At 55.2% G+C, this 14,172-nt stretch overlaps 1 protein-coding gene across 16 annotated transcripts in view; it reads right to left on the bottom strand.

Moving 5' to 3' along the window:
- Positions 1-14,172, bottom strand: part of DYSF (dysferlin) — a 105,306-nt gene that overhangs the window by 76,510 nt on the left and 14,624 nt on the right. For 10 of the 16 annotated variants that reach the window (XM_040590399.1, XM_040590470.1, XM_040590477.1 and 7 more), the window contains exons 17-29: positions 13,285-13,326; positions 12,501-12,616; positions 12,083-12,196; positions 11,391-11,568; positions 10,543-10,667; positions 9,477-9,583; positions 4,453-4,645; positions 3,746-3,901; positions 2,620-2,751; positions 2,029-2,195; positions 1,303-1,417; positions 1,078-1,183; positions 381-523 (exon numbers count right to left, since the gene is read on the bottom strand). In XM_040590399.1, the coding sequence (XP_040446333.1) occupies positions 381-523; positions 1,078-1,183; positions 1,303-1,417; positions 2,029-2,195; positions 2,620-2,751; positions 3,746-3,901; positions 4,453-4,645; positions 9,477-9,583; positions 10,543-10,667; positions 11,391-11,568; positions 12,083-12,196; positions 12,501-12,616; positions 13,285-13,326 (1,694 nt within the window). The remainder of the gene's footprint in view (positions 1-380; positions 524-1,077; positions 1,184-1,302; positions 1,418-2,028; positions 2,196-2,619; positions 2,752-3,745; positions 3,902-4,452; positions 4,646-9,476; positions 9,584-10,542; positions 10,668-11,390; positions 11,569-12,082; positions 12,197-12,500; positions 12,617-13,284; positions 13,327-14,172) is intronic. The other 6 variants (XM_040590433.1, XM_040590491.1, XM_040590498.1 and 3 more) reach the window with 1 other exon arrangement.

Here is a 14,172-nt window from a genome sequence, read left to right as displayed (position 1 = left end):
GGGAGGGAAGAGCGGCAGCGCTGCGGTGGCATATGCAGTCCAATTGCACCACCTAGAGGGAAGCGGGACCTGGAGAGGGAACAGACAAGGGACCTCTGCCAGCCCTGGTTCCCCGAACTGTTTCGCGGTGCTGATGGAGGACCCTGTTCCGCCCCGCAGCCCAACCAAGCACCCCTGGAATAGTCTCCATCTCTGGGAGACGTTGACCCCCATGGTGGAAACCACAGAGGCTGCTGTCTACTCCAGCGTGGAGACCAGGGCCACCAGGCTCCAAAGCACAGCAGGTCTCTGCAGAAGGCCAGGCACCTCCACCTTCACATGGAGAGACAGGGACATGGCCCCAACCCGCTCTCACCCTCTTCTCCCTGTCCCCATCCTACCTTCCTCATGGCCTCCATCTGTGCGAGGTCCCTCCGGCGAAGCCGCACCCAGCGCCGTCGCCGGTTGGTGTGGTACATCTTCTCGGCTGGCACCCAGGACTTGGGCTTGCGGTCCGGCGGGATGGTGATGCCATACTCCCAGCCTTGGAGAGAACGCAACACCTGGGTGAAGGCGGGAGAAGAGCCCCTGCTTCCCATCAGGGACCTCTCTTGTATATCCAGACTGGAACAGCTTTAATAGCAAAGGTTTGTCCGGGTACCAGTTTGCTGGTCCGTGCAGACAACAACTGCCGGCCCTTGGCTCAAAGTCACAGCTTGGGGACTCTCCTCCCTCTCCTTCCTTCCTCAGGCAACCCCAGCCTTTGTGACCATCTTGGATGCTCTCTGCCCTGATGCTTTCCATTTCTCTTTCACCAGAAGCCAGGTAAGATCTTCCAAAAGAACAGCCTGGACTATCTCCAACAGCAAGGAGAGCATTGCCTTTGTGGCTGCCCACCCCACAGCCCCAGCCTCAGTCAGAGCAAGGGGGAGAGGGTACCCCCAGGGCCTGACCCCTTCTCCTGGAGCCAGCGGGACAGCTCACACAGCCATGAAGATGTTATCCCTGATGCTGGCTGGGACCGTGGAAGGAAAGACCAGGATAGGCAGGGTAAATGGGATGAAAACAGGATGGATGCCCAAAACGGCTTTCTGATACCTTTCTCATCCACAGCTCTGTTGAGGTCTGTGTCCCACTCCACATCTTCCCATTTCCAGCCTGGAGGACACTCAATCTCATCCTTATGCAGGACCTTCTCCCCGTTCTGTGGGATGCAGGGATGTTTTCAACCAAATGATGCCCAGCAGATGCCTAAGTCTTCCCTGAGTCCCCGGGGGCTTCCTGGGGCGGTGCTCAGCCCCCAGCTACCTGCTTCACCCTTACCACGTCGGTGTAGGCATCGGTCATGTGGATCCACTGGCCTCCAGGCAGACGGACCTGGTTCTCAAACACCTCCTCCACAAAGCTCAGGTGCCCGGCGTCCACATCATGCAGCAACCTGCACCGCGGAGGGAGGCACGGCGTCAGGGGCTGCCCTCCTGCCCTCCCAGCCCTGCACAGGCAGCAGCACAGCCTCGTGTCGCCTCCCCTCTGAGGGCCAGCCATGCCACTCCAGCACACGCTTTGCCTCCTGAACATCTTCCACCCCGAGGCACCAAGCAAAGGTCCCACGGGACCTCAGCGACCCAGCCCAGGTGAAGCCCGAGACACAGACTGTAAATCCAACGCAAGAAGACAGCAGAGTTGTGCTGAGCACCCACCGACCCTTCCCACCCCCTCAGTGCCCCCCTGGGATCCCACCTCCAAAGCTCCTCAGCGTGGGGGTCGCACAGGCACCACGGTGAGCTGGGTGCTGGGACCATCACCTCCGCAAGCACCTGTGCAGCACCCACCACCCCAGGAACATCACCCAGCACAGAGACCATGCATTTTGCATTAACACGGCTGCCTACCAAGGATGGGGCAGACAGAGCAGGAATGCCCACGGCACCCCAGACCTCCATCCAGCTTTCTGCATGACCTTGCCACCAACTTAGCATCTGCTCAGGTTTTTGAGGTGCCTGGGACAGCCCACCCAGGCTCTGCTCTTTGCAAAAAACCATCACTCACGTCTTCTCTGGGCAGATGAACCAGTCCCCAGCCCAGGTCCAGCCTGCAGAGGGGCGGAAGCTGTCCTTGGGTAGCTTGATCTTGCCGGTGACATCTGAGTATTTGGGGTAGGTCAGGCCGGTCGTGCCCCAGTTCCCCACCAGCGCCAGCTTGGTCTGGTTCTCATACTAGGGGAGCAAAAGCAGAGAGGGCTTTGCACTGGAGGCACAAACCCCCTTTTGAAATCTCAGGAATAATCCCTTCTTTCCTGGAGAGCCCCAGCCCCATCCTGAGGACAGACCTCCTGGGAAGAGCCTAACCCCACCCCACCCCCACAGGCACTCCCACATTTCCCCCCTCAGCAGGTGGAAGGAGATGTGAAGCCACAATGAGCCTTTATGGCTCGTTACCAACCTCCTCCACAGCCTTTCAGGCTGGATGCTGGTGGAAACAGCTCTTTCTTCTCACAGTGGGTAGGGGCTGATGTGACCCCCAACCTGGCAGTGCCCTCACCTGGGGTCCAGCCCACCCCTTCCCCTCCATGGTGGAGCTGCTGCCCACACCAGAGAGAAAAAAAAACAACCCTTCATGGTGGTCCTGCGAGATGCTCACGGTTTCGGCAAAGACGGAGAGCTTCCCCTCGGCGTACTGGTTAAACTCCTTCTCATCGACCGACAGCCCGAACCAGAGCTGGACTCGGATCTGGGCTGGGATCCTCGGACCCATAGCCTCCTCCTGTGGGTACTGCCAAAGGCAGAGCCCGTTAGTATCTCCAGGGAGGACAATAACAGGGGATGCTTGGGGTGCAAGGCTGGTGGCATGGGTACAAAATCCCCATAGCCCCAGCTGGGTAGGTGGAACACAGAGCATGCCTGGGAACTGGGACATCAACAGCATGAAGAGCACTTTGGGGACAACCTTGAGGAGCTTCAAAGCTCTGGTGGTCAGGGCTTTTGTGTCTCGGTGAGACGCCCTCCAGGGCTAGGACACCAAACCCAGGCAAGGTACTTCGGCAAAAATAGAAAGAATAAACAGGGAGATGTCTCACTGCCCTTTTTTTTCTCTCAGTCACTTTTTTCCCCCTTCAAGTGATGCTAGTTTTCCATCCAGAGCTAAAGTACAGAAAAAAATATATATTTTGGTTCATCTTTTTCTGCCAGCTGGGCTTGGGGTTTTGGGGTTTATTCAGTTTATTTCATTTGACTTTATTTTTTTAGAGCTTGTTCAGCACTGATTGTCTGCTCCCAAGCTGGCATGCAGCAAAAGGCCAAAGAAATATCATTTGAGATGTGAAAAGCACAGTAAGTGTCTGGCAGAGGAAGCCGCAGCTTAAATTTCCTGGGGTGGCAGAGGGTCAGGAATTTTGAAAAACATAAAGTAACATAAAAAAAAATTTAAAAATTAAAAATATAATATATTTTTTTTAAAAGCACTATGTGGGCCAAAGTGCGCCCATCTTCACTGCCCTGGAACCTGCAAAAAAAATGAAGATAATCATAGGGATCTGGTGCAGAACCATGTAAGGGAAGCTGAACTCCACCAGGAGCACCACCATGCAGGAGCCAACTTCAACAGAGTCAAAATTGGGGCTGGGTGTCCCTGGAGCCCCAGGCACTCATGGGTTAAGGTTGTGTTGGGATTTCAGGTTTCCCTGCTTGATTTTCTCTCTTTTTTTTTTCAGGTGAAAACATTTTAAAAATCAACATGAGGTATGCACATATACAAAAAGCCAATGTACCTTCAGGAAGATGGTCTGCAGTTTCCCACAGTTCTTCCCACAGCAGCTGGAGATGTTTCTGGAGAAGAGGACCTCATGGGCTGGCACGCGGGCATAGGCTACGCGCTTGTCTCCCTGCAGCATCCAGATCACTATATCGGGCAGGCTGTTTTGGGGCTGGAAAACACAAAAGCCATAGCGTAAAACCAGGGGGGCTCCATACTAGCACATCAGCCGCAGAGGGATGCAGGAGGGTGGAGAGCAGCCGTGCCCCGGGTCCCGCTGCCAACCCAAGCCCATGGAGAGAGACCAGTCAACCCAAATCCCACCTCAGCAGCTCCAGATCCCACCTTGGTCTGGCCAGGGCAGAGAAGCCCCATGTTTCCCCAAGCCCTACCCTTCGCAGCCAGCCCAGGTCACTGTAGCAGCTTTGGTTGAGGGTTCACTGGCCGTGCTGTAAAGCTCTGCCATGAGCAGGCTAAACCTCAACAGCTGTGTGCCAAACCTAGCGCCTTCCTACCTCATTGACATCACTGCGGGGGGGCACGGGTGCCACCCTTGCATGGGGGGCCAGGATTGACTTCAGAGAGCAGTATCGATGCTTTGCACTGTGCCACCAGGTGACTGCTCACAGCCATCGCACCAAACCAGCACCATGGCGGAGGGCTTGGGAAGAGCAACCCCCACCCCCGCCTTGGCAGCTCCTGCCACCACCACAGCAGCGTTACCTCCTCTGCCATGGCCTTCAGCCTGGAGAGCCAGTCCTCTGCCTGCTCCAGGGCTGCCAACAGGCTCGAGTCCTCGTGTTTGAACTTCAGGGCTGCCTTTACGATCTCCTCCAAATTGGCGCTGCGGAACCGGTACATGCTCTGGTCCAGGTGGGTGCTGGCCGGCTTTCCCAGGACATCGGGCAGGGCCAGGCTGTGGGGATGGGCAGAGATGCGGTGTTAGCAGCTCACCCTCTGGTGGGGTTTTGCTGTCTTTTTAATTTTTTTTCCTCCTTTCCAGCAAGTTTCCAAAGAACTAACAGGCTGCCCAAGATAGATTTGGGGAACACAGCAATGCCAAGAGCAAAGGAGCTTCAAACCACACTCGCAGCCCCCACGCATCACCCGCAGCAGCCAGGACGGGGCCCTGGCTGAGCCATGCACACCGTGCACACACACACACACACACACACACACACTTTAATATAAATTGATTCAAGCTGCTGGATAAATGTTTCGGGAGTCCAGAAGGATCTTCGCTGCGCTAAGCCATTTAGAGGTTTTCCTGTAAAATGCAGTAAATTATGGTGCTGCTGTTATAAATGCTCTTCTTTCTCCCAGCTCCCAACCTGCAGCCCCCTGCCAGCTGCAGCACTCCCCCCTTGGGCTGGGACTGGGCTCCATAAGCCCTGTTTTCATTGCATGATAAATAAGGACAGCATCTCTTGCCCAGCTATGCTCTTCGAGACACGCCATGGATGGATGCACACCACGGTACCTGCTTGGGACAGGTTGTCCCAGGTTAATGACCTGGTCTGGCCAAATTTGCAAATTAAATATCTACTTTCTGCATAAAGTCAAAGTTATGGGAGGCTTAGGGAGGGATGCACAGCTGATACCAGGACAGTGAAATTTAGTTCTTTCATTTCTCTTACAGAGAACTGGGTTTGCTGTTATTCCCAAAGGGAGCTGGAGTGCTGTGAGTGTTGGTAATTAACCCGATCATTCAGGAGCATCCTGTGCAAAGAGCTAAATTAAAAAAAAAAAAAAAAAAAAAAAAAAAAAAAAAAAAAACAAAACACCAAAAACCATATCAGGGTTGCAGCCCCAAGCCCTCCATGGTTAGACCAATTGCACTCTGTGAACTCAGTTTTGTGTCTCCATGCTTTTTTTGTGTATTTATTATGAGGCAGATGCTATTGAGTTGAGTTCCCATTCATTCTCCATGGCTTCCATTGTCACCAGTGCACGGGAAGGACACTGCTCACCCGCCAAGCAAACACCACTCTGGCAGAAACTAGGAGGTACTTCAATATCCTTGCAGGGACAGGGAGTGTGGAAAGAAAAAGAAAAAAAAACAAACCTAAATATACCCACTGCAGTTGAATTTAACTTCAGGAAGACAAACTATAAAACTAAGCAAAAAAGGAGGGAATGTGTTAAAGAGCTGTGGAAAAGAGCAGCAGAAAGGGTTAAATCATACAAGCAGCATGGAAAGGGTTTGAAGACATCTTGTTCCTGGAGATAGGTGCCACACATGACAGACCTGTAACAACTACAACAGTTAAATTAAGATAAATTTGGCTCAAATGGGAAAACGGAAAAGACCACGGACTCCACCAAATGAAATGTAGAAATACCACAAAGTAGTTAAAAACAAACCAAAAAAAAGGCACAAATGTGGAGGAGCCCCCATTAAAAGCATAAAATCCAAAGAATTGTCCCTGTTCAATGACATGAGGAATGGGTGCTGGTCAGCCAGAGCTGGAAGCAGCTTTTTTCGTAGCAAAAAAGCTGGGAGCCAGGAGGACATCAGGGCAGAGCCCTCATCGGGGTCCGTCCTGCCTTGGCAGCCAGGAGAGGACTGGGAAGAATCAGTTGAGCAGCAAACCACCTGCAGTTCAGGTAGGAAACAGCTGGGCGGTTGGGTGGGATCTGCAGCTTTGTGCTTAATATTGGTTAATATTAATAGGATTAGAGGAGTGGAAGGAGCCACATGATGGCAACCTCAAAGAAACCTGGGAGGATCCAGGGGAACCTGAGATCAGCAAGCCTGACTCTTGCATCTGACAAACTGGTATAAACCACAAGTAAGAAGAGAAGAGCAGAGAGGTGGACAACCTCGACCCAAAAGGATTTCTGCGGAGCGATGCCGGGGTACCGGTACAGCCTGCCTGGGCTCCCCGGCAGCACTGTCCTCACCCGAGGGCTCTGCCACCCTGGACCAAGAGGATGGCCATCTCCTGGGCAAAGAGCTGGCTATAAGGCAGGTGGCAAAAGATGGGAGCGTTGAGTTTGTCCACAGGCATGGGTCCTGCACTGGCTGTTACCACTCCAGGCATGGATTACTAGGAAAAAGCAAAAGGGCTGAACGGAGAACATCACCGTGCCAGCACAGAAACGCAGAGTGCATCCTCATGTGAACATTGTGCTTCCACCTGGGGAAAGGCACGACAGAACTGGACAAAGTATGAGGAAGAACAAAAGGACAATCAAAAACATGGGCCCTCTTCTGCAGCAGGGTGTCTCCAGCCATCCCCTCCACATTTTGCTGTGCTCCCAGCTCTGGCATGGAACGGCGGAGGGTTCAGCTCACAGGCAGCTCCCTTCCCAGCTCCAGCACAAAGCAATCCTCGTGCCATGGGAGAAAGGGTCAGGAGCTTGGAGGAAAGACAAAACCCACCCTCCCACCCTCCAGGACAGCGCTGCTGCTCACCAGCACAAAGGAGCTGCAGGAGCTGCCAGGAACTGCCTGCAGTTCAAGATTTGGGGGACTTGCTAGGACTCATCTTTCCCTGGCTTTGTCCATTTGTCTGCTACTTCCAATTCTTTGCCAGGATGGCCTTCTTCCATCTCTTCACACAAAGCTCTGGGAAAAACATTGGTAAGGCGATGCCAGCAGCACATCGCTGGTTTCCTACTGGGAACAGGTGTTGGGGAGGTCCTGACCCGGAGGAGGATGGGGGAGCACTGGAGAGTGGCAGGGGGTATTCCCATCCCTCCAAAATCCGGATGGAAAGGAAGTCTCTCCTGGCTGAGCGCAGAGACCAGGCTTCAGCAGCAGCATGGTGGGAGCCATGGACAGGTCCAGCTACATGGTTCAGCTCATCCCCCGCAGAGCAGAGCACATGGAGGGGTGCGAAACACCCCAAAAAGCCATCGGGGCTGTTCCAGCTGCCCCCACCATGGGCACCACCCTTGCCAGCCAGCCCCGGTCACCAGACCAAGCCCTCACAGAGACACAGGAGCTGCATCCCATGGGAGCCGAACACAGAGAGGGGTCAGGAGCCAACAGGAACCACGAGCTTGGCACATCCCACAGCCCCATTTTTCCCCTTCCCTCCCGGTTAATTGAATTTGTTTTGGAAGGTGCAGCGTCTCTGGAAAACCCAAAGCTATGGCTCATCCCTCAGGTCCCATGTGCCCAGGAGTTGGGGGGTACTGACAGCCTGTCGGATGGCTCTGACCTTTCCAGCGGAGCCAGCGGGGGGGGGGGGGGGCACGAAACACATCTCCTTTATGAGGCTCAAAAGCAAATAAATAGGGAGGTTGTAAGTGCGTGTGTGTGTTTTCTTAAGCGTGTCCTCCAGGAGGTCTGCGGAGCAGGGTCAGCTTGTTTAAGGTCACTTGCCCAAAGGAAGGAGGTGTCTGGTCCCATGTGGGTGTCACAGGAGGGCCCAGAAAGGCTGCACCCCATGCCCTCTGCACCCCAGCACCTCCACGACTTCTCCTTGGGCTTTTCAAAGAGCAAAGGGGACAGAAAGGGAGACCTAGGGCTTGGCAGCAAGCCCAGCACCATCTCCCCAACCTTAGCTGACTGGCATAAGCCCAGGCAAAGTATGCCATGGTCCTGCAGGTTGGTGGCTGTTGTGGAAGGGGTCAGGGACAACCGGTTCCAGTAGGTTTGGTGGCTTAAGTGACAGCCAAGAAAACCAAATTCTCCCTCTCTGCTGAGGTAAAATACCAAGAATCACCACACAAGCTTGGTGACCAAGGACATCTACCTGACACAGCCACCAGTAGCCACCAGTGGGGTGTCCAAGGCCAGCACAGAGCTGCCTCCACAGCTTGGCTGCTATCCACCCAGCTCCTGAGGCAAGAAAGCTGCAAGAGGCACAACAGCTCTCTTCGTTCCCCTTGGCAAGGGCTTGCTGGGGCTAAAAACACATCAACTGCTACTGTCCTTCCCCAAACAGATGGCATGGAGCTGCTGCAGGGAAATTGCGTGGCCAGGCATGGGCATGGGCCAGGACTTGGAGCTCATCTTCATGGGCATACCTGAAGGGGGAACCACGGTCCGAAGACCCTGGTGAGGTCAGCCCCTGAAACACCTTCCTGAGAGCCGAGCTGTCCTCTGGATAAAGTGCCATGGTCATATTGTAGCGATGCTCCCTGGAGCGGGTCCTCATCCCCACGAAGCGCAATCCAGCCCAAAAAAACAGGCTACAGGGAGGGGAAGCCCGTGGCACCATGCCAGCCTCCCTTGAACGCATGTTCAAGTGCTTAGAAAGGCAAAGCAGCAGCAGACACTGGTGGTGCCGCCCACAGGGATGGTGGGATGGCTGTGCCATCCAGCCCTGCAACATCCCTGTCCCCCAGTCCAGCCGCTGGACACAACACCCATGCACAGCTGAACAACCCCTTTGGGTGCTCTGCATGGCTGCCTCCTACGTGGTGCACACAAGACTCAACCGGGAAGCCCCGTGGGTGGCTCCTCACTCCACAAGCCCCACCATCCCTCTGGCTGGGCTGGCCTGGCTCCGGCTCCTGCCCCGACACAATGCCACTCATTCAGGTGAGCCACGCTGCAGCCCTTGCATGAAGGCTGGAAATTTATGACTTGCCTTAAATGTCACCTTTTCAACTCCGTGCCTTGGCTCCGCAACCTTTGAAGCAAACATTAGCAAATGACCGGCGTTTTTCAGAGGGGGTGGGGGGGGAGGAGAAAGTAAAAAAAAAAAAAAAAGTCGACCCTTCCAAAATAAATAAGTGATCTCACAATAAATGGCATGAAAAGGCTCACATTCGAAACTGGCAGAAAATACCTGCAGTCAGCGATGATGTCATCCATCAGCTGGGCACCCAGGGCATCCAGCTCACTTGGCAAGCGGTTGGCCTTGAGGGCAAGTTGGACCTTCTCCAGGTTCGCTTCCTGCATGATAGGTGGGGAAGAGGAGCTGCACAGCGGGGAACCCCCTGGCACCCAGCTCCACCCCATGTCTGGGACCCTCCCAGCCAGTGGCCGGGGTTGCTCCTCATGATGAGAAACTCCAGCCTGGGTCCCAACAGGGCTCTGCACCTCCAGGTTTGCTCCTGTTGGAGCTCCAGGGGAAACAACAGAAAATACACCAAGAAATCCCAATAGCTCAGGAGCTGAAGGAAGCACAGAATTATAAAATAGTTTGAGTTGGAAGGGACCTTAAAGCCCACCCAGTCCCACCCCCCTGCCACGGGCAGGGACACCCTCCACCAGCCCAGGTTGCTCCAAGCCCCGTCCAGCCTGGCCTGGGACACTGCCAGGGATGGGGCATCCACAGCTGCTCTGGGCAGCCTGTGCCAGTACCTCGCCACCCTCACAGGGAAGAATTTCTTCCTAATATCTGATCTGAATCTCCCCTCTTTCAGTGCAAAGCCATTCCCCCTTATCCAACTCCTACACACCCTTGTGAAAAGCCCCTCTCCAGCTTTCTTGCAGCCACTTTAGGCACTGGTCCCCTTGGAGCCTTCCCTTCTCCAGGCTGAACAACCCCAAATCTCCCAGCCTGTCCCCACAGCAGAGCTGCTCCAGCCTCTGACCATCTCTGTGGTCCCCTCTGGCCCCACTCCAACAGCTCCATGCCTCCTGCACCTGCATCAATAGGCAAGTGGGTGACAGCAAAGTGCTGTGTTTTACACACAACCCTGTCACCCCAGTGGGGATGAGGGTGGTCCCTTCCCCTCCACGGGCTGAGCAGGGCACCCGGGACACCGACAGAGTTCCCCTCCACAGCACAAGAGTCATCAAACCCCAAAACCTAGCCAAGCCTGGAGGTGGCCTCTGTCCTCTCCCTGTCCCCCCAGGCAGGATGCATAAAGGAGGTAGACAATGCTCCTTGCCACCGTGGCACTCACCAGCCTGTCTGCTGCATGGTGGAGAAGGTTTTGCGCATCAGTCCGATAGCTGATATCTTCCCAGTAGGATGACAACACCACCACAGGCTTCACATTGCCCCAGGGCAGGTAGTAATACTGACAACCTGGGGAGCACAGCACACTGGTGAGCTCATGGTATTGGAGTGATGGGGGACCCCACTCCTCAGGACCAGAGCAGAGACAAAGGGGGGCAGTGCAGCATGTGTCTTGGACAGAAGCACATCTCTGGGGCTCTTCTGGAGCAAGAGGATGAGAATTATGTTCCCCAGCCCCATGTGCAACAGAGCAATGCACACCAAGGTGCAAAGGGAAGTGCATCAACCTCCATGGCTGCAGCAGTTCCTGCAGAGCATTGAGGACAGAAACCACAACAACCACCCCAGTGGGGTGAGGACTTCTCATGCCAGAGTGAGAGACCCGCAGAGGCCAGGGAAAGGCCACCCCAAAGCACTGGTTCTTCCTTGAAGAGAAACAGGCACTGTGAGTGCCAAGGAGCTGCTCAAAAACCACTTCAAGCCAGCACAGACCTGAGAGAAATAGTCCTGGCTTCCCCACTCCTCCCTGGACACGTATTCCCCCTTCACAGCATGGCTGAGGTTGGGCAAAGATCGTCTGGTCCAACCCCTGCTCAAGCAGGAACATATTCCCCCTTCACAGCATGGTTGAGGTGGGCAAGGACCTCTGGACATCATCTGGTCCAACCCCTGCTCAAGCAGGGTCACCTTGAGCAGGCTGTCCAGTTGAGTTTTAAATAACTCCAAGGATGGAGACTCTACACCCTCCCTGGGCAGCCCGTCCCAGTGCTTGGTCACCCCCATATCTCTCACCATCAAAGACGGCCCGGCTGTACTGGGTGGTGGAGGCCAAGGGCAGGCAGGTGTTGTCAAACTTGTTGCCATAGTTGCCAATGCTGACCTCAAACTGGATGGCATCATCCACGTCTTGGAGCATGGTGGCCGAGTAGAAGGCAGCAAAGAGGGAGTACTTCCGACGGCGCAGGTACTTCTGCAACGGGCACAGGACTGTGTCCACAGGGAAGACACCACCACTGCTGTCCTACACACAGACCCTCCGCTACCCCGGTGTACACCAGCTCAGTGAGGCCTCCGAGATGGAGAGGGTTATTGCAGGGAAGAAAAGCATACATTGCAGCAAGGGAATCTGGGGTGCGATATTTAGGAAACACCTGGCAAAGGAGGCAGCTAGGAACTTCCATAAAAAACGCAGTTTAAACTTGAAGGAACGAGCAAAAGGAGCACATCTGCAATAGTGCTGGAGTTGATGCAAACCTCCCACCCCTCCATGTTCACCATGGTCTGCTCACCACCATGCAGCGAGCTCGATGCCTTGGGATGGAAACGCAGCAGGAGACACCCTCCAGGAGCTCATTGACCACTCCACCACTCACAGGACATCCACCCCCCAGGACCAACACCCACACCCCTTCTGTAGTGCCCCACATGCCAGAGGGCCAACCCCAGAGCCCACGGGGCTGGGTACCCCACGGAGACCCTGTTACCTCTACCCGCAGGATGTCATCCACAGAAATGTCCTCCACCTTCTGCTCCACATGCTCCACCAGTTTGGTCTCCAGCTCCACCAGGATCCTGCCACGATACGCGACTCCCTCGCCCTTGGGGTAGACCAGGGACAGGCGTCAGGACCCCCATGCCCCCTCCCCACAGGCGAGCTCTGTCTTTGCTTTCAATGGGCTTCACGGCAGACCAGGCAAAGTATTTCTGCAAGCGCTTCCAAGGTAGAGAGCACTTGGGCAGCGGCGCGGCATCAGGAGGTGTTTAGCTAGTGGGAATAGCCAGCGACAGAAAATGCAGTGCAAGCTCCTAGTAACAAAGCCGGTTTGGGTTAATAGCAGCTTTCTTTTGGCAAGGAGAAGTGGTAGTTTATTTTAGGTTGTGCTGGAAAGAAGCCGACGTCACCTTTCCTAAATTGAGCGTCTCGTAAGGGTCAGGGAAGCCGGTGAACTCCCGGGGGCTGCCGTAGAGGTTGATATAGCAGGGACCGAAGGTCGGCAGGAACCCGAGCCCATCATCCACTGGTGACCGCAGGGAAAAAGAGCTGTTAGAGATTCCCGAAGGCACCTCGGGGACATGTCCCACAGGGCTTTGCTGCAGGACCATGGGGACCACACACATGCGGCTGGAGGCCACAAAAATGCTGCAGCTTTCAACCCCTTTGAGTCCTACCACCACTTACCTTTTTTCAGGGGAAAGACAAGGTGGGTGTGGGGCTGTGTGGGGATCACAGAGCTTCCCAGTCCCAGGAAGAGACCCCAGAGAAGGGGAGCATCGCTTTGCTGGTGCAAACCAGCACAGGGGATTTACACCAGCCAAAGAGCTGGCCCCATGCTCCCCTTAAGGCAGTAAGAGCACGCTTGGAAAAGAATCACTTGTTCTTATAAAATGTCGAGCAAAGGGGCAGAAATCGCTTGCAGGGTCCTGCCCTAGGCTCCCAAGCCAGCTCTGCACAGCTGGCTCAGCACACAACACACATAAGGCTGCAAAGACATCACTGCCCAACGGGGACACCCCAAAACCGCTGTGGGGTTGAGCTGGAGCCATCCCTACCTCCCACCAAGGTGCCCAGGCATGACGCAGCTGGTTCTGCCCCAGCTCCAGGCAGCATTCCAGCCCTGACAGCAACTGAGCCAGCAAAACGATTACCAAGCAGCGACTGCAAACCGAGAGACTAAGGGGGACGTACGGTCTGCGGCTTTCAGAGGCTTCATGAGAGCAGGAAACTCATCTGAGGCACAAAGAAAAGGAGAGAGGTTAGGAAAGGCTGGCAGAGGAGCACGGAGGGTTATGGGAAACGAGGGTGGATGCTCTCATGGGCTTTTGGTGCTGACAGAGAGACAGAGAGAGAAAGGGGGAGGCTGTTACACAGCCCTATCGCCCTCCCAGAGACCATAGGATTGGTGTGGAAGAGGAGGATCTGAGCACCCTTGCAGGATGCTCCACGTGTCGCAAAGCTGGATGGAGCCACAGTTCCCCAGCACCTCCTCAAGATCAAGCGGTGGTGTGTGCTGGCAGACCCCTTGCAGCCTCCAGCACCTCCTCCCTTTCTGGCCTCTCTCTCTCTCTCTGGACCAGCCCAGAAACTGCAGTTTAACTGGGGAAGAGGAGGGCTGGACACACAAGCACCACAGTGGAGAACAGTGCTGCACCCCAATTCCATGCCTGCATGCGCTGGGAAGGGCACAGGCCGCGGGGCACGAGCTTCGCACCAGGCTCAAGCCCTGGTAGCTGCTGCCAGCTTCATCCATCGCCCCTACCACGTGGGGATGCCCATGATGGGATGGGGGATTGCAGGGCACCCAAGAGTCTCAGAGATGCACAAAGCAAAGGGGGCAGAGCGAGGGGGTCCCAGTGGGGTTGCACATGCCACCAAACCGTTAGCAGCGGGAGATGCTCATGCAGGTTAGGGTAGTCTCTGCTCCTGGCCCTGCCCTGGTTCTCAGCAGCCCCACCAACCATGTCCCAGCTCCCTGCCCTCCCACTTGGCACAGGTGACACAGTCAGTGTCACCCAGCCCATCCCTGCCAGCACCTCTGCAGTGGTCCTTTGCTTCGGAAAACCCCTGGGACTTGCA

Source organism: Falco naumanni, chromosome 1, assembly GCF_017639655.2.
Source record: "Falco naumanni isolate bFalNau1 chromosome 1, bFalNau1.pat, whole genome shotgun sequence".
Lineage (NCBI taxonomy): Eukaryota > Metazoa > Chordata > Aves > Falconiformes > Falconidae > Falco > Falco naumanni.
This window is presented reverse-complemented; position numbering and strand designations above follow the sequence as displayed.